Source organism: Ochlerotatus camptorhynchus, unplaced genomic scaffold (genome assembly GCF_037179485.1).
Source record: "Ochlerotatus camptorhynchus isolate MF236.1 unplaced genomic scaffold, CSIRO-AGI_Acam_v1.1 ptg000114l, whole genome shotgun sequence".
In the NCBI taxonomy this organism is placed as follows: domain Eukaryota; kingdom Metazoa; phylum Arthropoda; class Insecta; order Diptera; family Culicidae; genus Ochlerotatus; species Ochlerotatus camptorhynchus.
In genome coordinates this window covers 1004545-1013237 of record NW_027040604.1, presented here as the reverse complement: position 1 = coordinate 1013237, position 8693 = coordinate 1004545, and the positions used below count along the sequence as shown (strand labels likewise).

Genomic DNA, 8693 nt, shown 5'->3' with positions numbered 1-8693 from the left:
ATAAAGGGGAGGGGGCTACGTACAATATAGCATGCTTTTTTTAATTGGCGCATAAACTCAAGCTAATATTGAATCCCGAGCAAGGCCGGGCACTCTCAGCTAGTATTAAATAAGAATATTAAATGCGAGATCAACTGACACAAAGATGAAGAGCCAGGTAGGCTGATCAATTAAAATGTTAAATCAATGTACTATAAGAATCAACAGAAATAAACATAATTTTACTACATTACTACTACTACTACTCGTTGACGGCATTCTTTTGGAGAAGACCGACTAGCATAAGTATAACAGCAGCATCAATAGCAGCAGGATTGGAAGCAGCAGCAGCCGAGGGGGCTGCACCATTGATTCGTGTAGCCGTGGCCGAGGCTGGAAACCTCGGTCCAGTCACGACACTTCAGACCTGATTTTTGGCGATAAGCGCAACATAAGTTCACATCCCGTAACAATAGCACGTACCAGAATCCAACTAATCAACCCATTTCCTATTAGAACTGCAAAGACGGCCATCTAAGCCCGAATGCATCAACTACAAAATTCAATTGAAATATTTCACACGCAATGTTTCACCGTCCGTCAAAACATTCCACCCCCGCCGCCTATAACCGTTCGGCATATTAGTGAACTGTCAACTCCCTCCGAACGGTAAACGTCAAAAATCAACTTTTCATCCACGAAAAAAAAAATCATCACAGATCGGTCGTGTTCTTCTACGTTTAAGCCGACGAAAAGTTATGTATTTACATTTTCGCAAAATATCAGTGTACAAAACCGGAAAATAAGCACAGTTTATTGTTTAAGCAACTACATTCCCTCTCGTTCTAGTCATTTGTGCCGTCGGTTAGTGATAACAGTGGAAATTCCTGTGCCATTCCGTAGATTTTCGTATCGTCTTTTTGGTGAATGAATTGACAAAAAAAAAGAGTTCCTTTCATTTTCCCTTGTGTGAATCAGAGAGAAGAAAAAAATTCAACACGATCAAGTGTGACCGTAAACAAGTTGTTCTTATCGGGAAACTAGAATTTATAATGGTTCTATAGTTTTAAAATTATCAAAGACCTGCTCCAAACGCAGTTCGTTAGCGGGTTCGGATCGAACGAGTCGATCCTAGAAGAGTTCTACAAGCTGATTGCTGAATAAAGAGTTTCATTGAAGGTTGTTTTCTCGAATGAGCCGAACATGTTTTGCAACAATCGTCGATCGATCGAATGCAGTGGCAATTTGGCGACCAATTAAACAATAGTAAGAAGAGAAAGAGGCGGAGGCTTGCATTCTGCTTTTTCTTTGGCTGGGGAGGAGTTTCCGAGAGTGGAAGCGATCATGTTCGCTTCGTTGAAGAATAAGATTAAAGAGGAGACCGGAAGCGATGTTACATCACTGCCATCGAGAAGCACGCAATCGGGAATGTCGGCTATAGGTCAGCGGCACCAGAGGAGTCGAGGAGAATCGTTGACCAGTATGGCATCGATGGATGAGCTGAGTCTGCTGGAGCAGAAAGATGCGGAACTCAGTGCCACGAGGATTCAGCTGCAGGAGTTGGCCGGTCAGTGCAATGAACTGCGGGATCAGACTCGGGTGCTCGAGGAAGAAAAGCTGAGACTGGAAGAGGCATACAAGCTGTTGGAAGAATCGTTGAAGGTGGCGCAGGTTCAGAAGGACTTGCTATGTGAGGAACAGGATAAGATACAGAACCTGCAGCAGCAGGAGATCTCAAAACTGAAAAGTATGCTACTGTTCAGGGAACAGGAAGCGGTCGATCGGATATCGCATCAGAAGGCGGCCGAACAACAGGTGGAGGGTCTGAAACAGGAGCTAGGTCGAGTGCGTGGAATCGAGCCTATGATCGAGGATTTGCAGGTTTGACAGAGTTGACAGAATTGACAGATAGACAGAGTTTATATTATCCATTTGTTGTTTTAGGACGAGCTTGAAAACATTCGGCACTCCACCAGTATCGAGAAGAACAACCTCCGATCGACACTGGCTGCTGTCGAGGAGGAGAACCGTCACCTTAAGAGCCGCATACAGGTTCTGGAGGAGAGCCGTGCTTCGCTCACGTCCGGTAATACAGACGAGAAGATTCATACGCTGTTGCAGGAACGAAGGTTACTCGAACAGCGTTTGGAGGAAGCTCATCTGCACCTGTCGGACATCAAGAGTAGATGGAGTGGTCAAAATCTTGCCCTCGAAACTCAAGTTAACCGACTGTCCCGACAGGTTGCCGAGGAAACCCGCGAAAGGCACAACGCTCTCAAGTTGAAGGATGATCTCAATGAAAAAGTCAAACAGCTTGGGTTTGAGCTCGAAAAGACCAGGAACGAAGTCACCCAAAGGGATAATAAGGTATTTTACTCAAAAACCACGTGTAATTGACCACGATGTGTAAGGCAGCTTTCTTGACATTCTAGATAACGCTAATGAGCGAAGAAATAGACGAACTTAACTCCGCTCTGCGGGAAGCTCGCGAGCAGCACGAAGAGGAAGTTACGTTCATGAGCTGTAAACTCGTAAGTAAACACAACAAGTGACACGATGGCAGTTTTATCGCGCACGCACACACACAAACAATCGCAATCGAAACAGGTAGTCCAAATTTAAGAAACATTGGAAAAGGGGGCCACTAACACGTTCCAACCAGTTCAGTTGGAGAAACGCTTAATTTACCTTATCAGTATGGTGTGTTCTGGTTTGTTGCACATTTAGGTTGTCCTTATCAGTGTTTTGCCTTCGGTTGAGCCTGTTTCTCCTCAGTTTTGCATTTCGCTTGTACGAAACTGTACTTAATCGATGGATCGACATCACATGAAAACATAGTTCCTTAGCTAAATGGGTTCTGTTTTGTACTAACAATCGTTTTGATTTTACAATTTATTATGTTAAGTTACATCACGTGTTACCAAAATCAAAGTATGACAACAAGTACAACTAAATAAAAGTATATCGCATATGTTTTAAGCTTTTTGTTTTATTTTCATTTCCTTACTTCCTGCACTGTTTTGTTGGTTTGTGCAATCTTTTTCACCTTCGCTTTCAAATCTATCCATAAACGATGAATGAAAACAAAAAAGACGCCGCTGTTTCACCTGTAAATACATATACAACCCCAAAGTCAACAACATCTCACCTGTCAGATTTGCAATCACAGTCGATTTGAAACATTTCGGCTAAGGGTTGAAATGTTTCACAACGCACGTGCAGGCCATTCATCTGACGGTTTGGAATTTCTTCACCACAGGAACAATTGCAGCTGGAACTGAATAGCATCAAAACGAATCTCACCGAAACCGAGCAAAGGCTGCTGGATTCACTGGATGGATCCGACCGGTCAATGAATTCCTATAAATCGCAAATTTTGCAACTGGAGGACAATGTCCGCGAACTGAATGGTCAACTTTCGATGTATGACTTTTGTTTGGCACAATTTCTGATAAAAATACTTACATAAAATCAATTTCTCTCTCGCAGGGAAAAGCAAGAGAAGCTTTCGATTCTCATGAAAAATGCAGAGATTTCTCAAAAAGAGGAAATTCTACGAAAAGAACTTCGTCAGGAGCAAGAAGAGGCACAAGACTTGCACGATCGAGCGGCTCTTTTGCAAAGGGAGTTAGATAAAAAGTATGTTTTCAGAATTTTTGATTTGACTTTTAGATAATGCTAATCATATTGCAGATTAAACACCGTCAATGAGCTTCGCAAGCAGATCGACGAACTGATGAGCACTAATCTCGAACAAAACGCTAAACTGGCTTCCCTAGATAGTTTACATGCGGAATTAATAGATAAGAACAAGGTTTTCTCACACAAATATTCTTTTACAATTGCATGCATTCACTTGTCATTGATTTTAGATCATAAAAATTCTAAACCAACGGCTAGTCGACATGAAAAAGACCCTCCAAGAAGAGATAAATAATAACAACAGCGCCACCACCGTCGGCGGTGGTCAACACTTGAAACATTCCGAACATCATTTCGAGCGATCCAATTCGAAGGAGAAACAGGAAAGCGTCGGATGTAAACAGCAAAATGGTGCCATTAGCCACGCTAGTAGTAATAGTAATAGTAGCAGTAACCATAGCAACAGTAAGCCCCACGCCAATCACAATGGAACACAGAAAGTTGCCCTTGGCAATGACAGCAGCGGGACGATCGTCATGGATGAAGTAAATTTCCGCTACTTAAAACATGTGATAATAAAATTTCTCACTAGTCGAGAGGTTAGCAACTGTTTATTTGAGTCATCTCAGCAACCAATGATAACTAAGTGTTTTGTTTTGACAGGTGGAAGCGCGTCAGCTTGTCAAAGCCGTGGCAACTCTTCTGCACTTGTCGTATGAAGAGGAGAAACTCCTGCAGGATACGCTGACGTGGAAGATGAGCTGGTTCGGAAGTCGCCGTGGCCAACACTCTCAGATCGCACTATCAACAGTACCACCAAGTTAAAAAAAACCTACCAAACTGCAGTGATTATTGAACTTTTACATAAAGTATTTCAAACTAACCTATCGCAAGCCCTGCTCTTCCCTTTCCTCAAAACATTTTCATCTTTATGGCAATATATGCGAAAAGAATGATTCACAAACAAATGAAGAAACAACAAAATCAATCAATTATTTGGAAAAGCAAAACTCTGACACATAATCAAATACCCATCACGAAAACGATTATATCAAAACAAATTGCACTAATCTCACCAATAGATCTTATTTAATTACCCCCTGAGTATTGTAATCAACAATGAATCGCCTCTAGAGAGTATTATAACAGCGGATGCTTGACCATTATACAACCCTTACATTCCTATATACATTGTGGGGCTTTAGTTAAGAGCCTCGCTAGCTTCTTTCATTAGACTGTTATGTTTACAAGTTTTATTACCCACCATATTTGATTTGACCTCAAGCCAGTTAGTTTGTTTAATGATCTTTGTGTTTAACAGTGTAGCTAAACGGCCGGCTGCATCTCACAACATTACATAGTGTGCTCTTCCCAGCTAAACAATAATAATCAACACAACCAGATGGAATCATTAGTAGAATGAGAAAAGAGGAGAAAGTGAACCGTGATAGCATTATTGGATGTATTTATACTTTGCAATTCGGATAAAAGCTGAACAAATGGAAGGAAATAAAGGAAGATACCATTCAAAGTTAAGACCCGAACGCAATAACAGCGAAAGCGGAATGGAAGTGGCAGCAGAGGAACCCGATCTGAGTAAACCTACTTGTCGCAACCTGAGACAAGATAAGACAACCTTAGATTTGGATCAAGTTTTTGATCCAGCCGCTGATTCTTTTAATTTTGAGCAGTGTGTGGTTGAAGAAACTGCAAAGAACAGCAAAAAGAAGCCAGTTGTCGGAACTTAGCTTCGGTAAGAATGAGATCGTTTTTAGTTAGACATCTTGATGTCATTTTCGACAACTGCCAAACTTACCGTTTCCGTTCCGCTTTCGCCCACATTACGTTTGAGACTTTATTAGAGATGAATGAACGGTGGACTTGATGATTTCTCTACTATTGTGGTGTATGATGACGGGTTATGAAATACTATCCACGTTCGATTCAATCGATAAATTTCAGTGATCCCCAAGCTACCCTTTACCACAGACAAACAGACATAACAAATTAAATACTTCTCACTGTAAAACATCGTCACTAAAATATTAACGCCATCTGTTGAATACACTGTGGTGGATAGTATGCTGAACAGATGGCGGTAGCAACCAGTGGAAACTAACGATTTCAAATTGGCTCAACACTTGACTAGCCTCCTATTGGTCCCAAGCAAATCGATAAACGTTCCCCATTCTAGTCGTTTGTTTTGATTCGCTATGAAAGTTTGACAGATCAAAGGGGGAGAGGTAGCTCATCGATTCTTCCGGTTCGCCTCCTAGCATCGTGCTATAAGGTACCAGGCGATAACCAGGGTAGTTGATCGATAGCTCGATGACGTCATTTCGTTGGCGTCTGCAATGGGAAATTCTCATAGCAGTCGTTGACGATGGGACGTTGTCGAGTTGTTGAATAGCAACTATCGTGGTAACTCACCGATTACCTGTCGATCTACCAAATTTGGAAAGACGTCTGCATTGAATTGTCTCATATAATAATATTCCGCCCACTATATCACAAGAAATTGCGAGTAGCTGAGTGGAATGGAGATAAGTTAAGCATTGGGTACAGGACCAAGTCTCCCCTGGGTGGTGCCAAAAGATGAGCGCAATAGAATCATCAAGTTGCCATAAGGCACGGAATGAGACTATTGCATGGCGAGGTAGTCAAAGTCTTCCATTCGTTAGTCATTTCAGGTGGATTAGAACAGGTTTAGGTTTAGGGTGGGCGTTGGCCAGATTTGGATTTTTCAGATGTAATCCTGGATAGGACCCTGTCATTGAACGTCGCGTGAAAGTGGAACTTAATGAAGGCCTAAGTACTTTTTCGTAGTTTTTAGAGCAGAAAAACGCGGTCCCAGGTCCTTACATATCAAAGAGATTTATGGTAAAATCGCTTGTGTATCGTGTATTTTGCGAAACTCGTTGTTGTCGTTGGTTCCGGGTTTGAATAGATACACAAATTTGAGCAACGGTATTATGTGATATGAGGGGCTCGGTGGCCTTAGAGCAACCGTTTTTGCTTACTGAGCAGAACATCATGAGTCTAATCTCAGACCCATCCACATTCAAGATTCATCAATCGTTTTATTTGTTAGCATGACTACATGGTAATAACAGCAACTCGGTGATTAAATAGGTGCTCGTCTGCCTAGTGGCAAACGTTTTTGCTTACTGAGCAGAAGACCGTGGGTTTAGTCCCAACTCCTTCGCGTTATATGATCGTTAGGACATCAATTCAGCTTATCGTTTACCAAAACGAACCCTGCTGCAAACCCAACCCTCTTATCCAACATCCCAGTGATTCCTCGTGGAAGTGCAGAGGTGTTCTCGGCTTCCATCAAAGCGAGTGTCATGTCAACACAATCCTTCCCATTCCTTTCTTGACCTGTGTTCGGGCGCGGCCGGCGCTGGTATTGCCTAATTTAAGATCACCAGTTTTTACACATTGAGGATGATTGCTAGTCCCAAGCATCGTCTATTGGTTCTCTGAGTAATTACAGCTGATCTGGCAGTAACAGAGTAGCAACCGTGGGCGGTCAATCAAGCTCAAGCTCAAGCTATGAAAGTTTGACAGATCAAATGAGGGGTTAGTGGATTTTCCTATGTTTCGAGGGGTGAATCGATTGGCTTGGGTCCGAAGATAGTACCAGAGCTGAACCAAAAAGTTGAGCTTGTTTCTTCGGGACCTTCTGGTCTTAGAGTTACCTCTATGGTACTACCCACTACGATACACTTAAATTTACCGTTAAATGCTTGTTCAATGAACAACTTGTGAGAGTTATGTCTGTCTGTCCGTACTGTCGCTTTAAATTTAACTGGTGTCATTGCACCATTACACTCCAGACGACGCCCTATTCTTCCCGAAGCTTGATATTAACACAATTCCTGAATTTTATTCTGATATTTTTCAAGATATAATCGGGATATATTCTCCGTTGGGCTTCTACAAATTCAATTGTGGGATTCTTTGAATTTCTGCAAGTATGGAATATACTGCCGTTATACGCATAAGAGTCCCACGGTGCATAATAATTGCATAGAACATGGGACAGTTATGCGTATAATGGCAGTATAACCAACAATCAATACGAAACTAACGATTTTAAATTGGCTCACTACTTGACTAGCCTATTGGTCCCAAGCAAACGATTAACGTACCCCATTCTAATCGAAATTCAAACATAGTGTAGTGCTGGAATTTATACTAGAATGGGGTACGTTAGTCGATTTTCTTGGAACCAATAGGCTAGTCAAGTAGTGAGCCAATTTAAAATCGTTAGTTTCGTATTGATTGTTGCTATAACTCATGTTGGAATTTTCTCAGTTGCGTTTTGAGAATCTTGGAATCACATGACGAAAAATGTCTGTATATCAAAACTCTTTGTTAGCATTATCTTTATCCCACGTCGAGATTCATCGATACTGATTCCGTTATTCCATGGATCTGGAACCACCAAGGTCCAGAGGTCTTTGAGTCTCATTTTGGGATTTTCTGGAATTCAATGTGTTATTCCTTGAACCTCATTTTTGGATTCTTTGGTATTAATTTTGAGTTTCTCTGAAGTATATTCTTGGAGTCTCTTAATTATACTCTGAGATTCCATCAAATTCACTACTTCACATTCTGAGAATACCGTTAAAGTTTAGCGAACACTAAGAGCACCCGCACCAATGCGTTGCTATTCGGGCTGCTAGTTTGACAACTTTAGCCATTGCTATTTTAGTTAACAACTTGTTTACGCACTGGTCGTTGCTATCACGATTGTGAATTTACGTTTTCGGCTTTCGCACTGATAGTTGCTAAACTTATCGTCGAATTTCGAACAGAAATTGATCACATTGACCACAAAGACTGAAGATCGAACGTTAAGATCCAACTATAGGTACTCAAGAAACGGTTCTCCGGAAGATCCGAATAGCCCAGCGATTTTTATTAAATTACTTGTGATGCTACATGAATGAATTTGAATCTGGGGTCAGCATGCGCACACTGGTGGTTACGAGCGTTACTCCTCTGGGCGATCCGGAACATCCATAAAAGTGGTCAATTCGTAAAAATTGTCGAAATATCGATTT

General features: G+C 41.6%; 1 protein-coding gene across 1 annotated transcript; it reads left to right on the top strand.

Moving 5' to 3' along the window:
* The first annotated feature begins 670 nt into the window (after positions 1–670).
* On the top strand, positions 671–5152 carry Golgin97 (Golgin 97). The gene is made up of 8 exons (XM_065220005.1): positions 671–1860; positions 1924–2346; positions 2412–2510; positions 3239–3402; positions 3469–3618; positions 3673–3793; positions 3852–4220; positions 4285–5152. Exons 1-8 carry the CDS (start codon positions 1324–1326, stop codon positions 4444–4446), a joined length of 2025 nt encoding a protein of 674 aa, XP_065076077.1. The 5' UTR covers positions 671–1323; the 3' UTR covers positions 4447–5152.
* Positions 5153–8693: the final 3541 nt, after the last annotated feature.

What these genes read in the sequence shown, in the direction of transcription:
- Golgin97 (XM_065220005.1), top strand. Translation starts at nt 1,324, where the DNA reads ATGTTCGCTTCGTTGAAGAATAAGATTAAAGAGGAGACCGGAAGCGAT. An exon ending in TCACCCAAAGGGATAATAAG is followed by an intron (nt 2,347 to 2,411) that starts GTATTTTACTCA and finishes TTGACATTCTAG; the next exon opens with ATAACGCTAATGAGCGAAGA. An exon ending in CAAAGGGAGTTAGATAAAAA is followed by an intron (nt 3,619 to 3,672) that starts GTATGTTTTCAG and finishes ATCATATTGCAG; the next exon opens with ATTAAACACCGTCAATGAGC.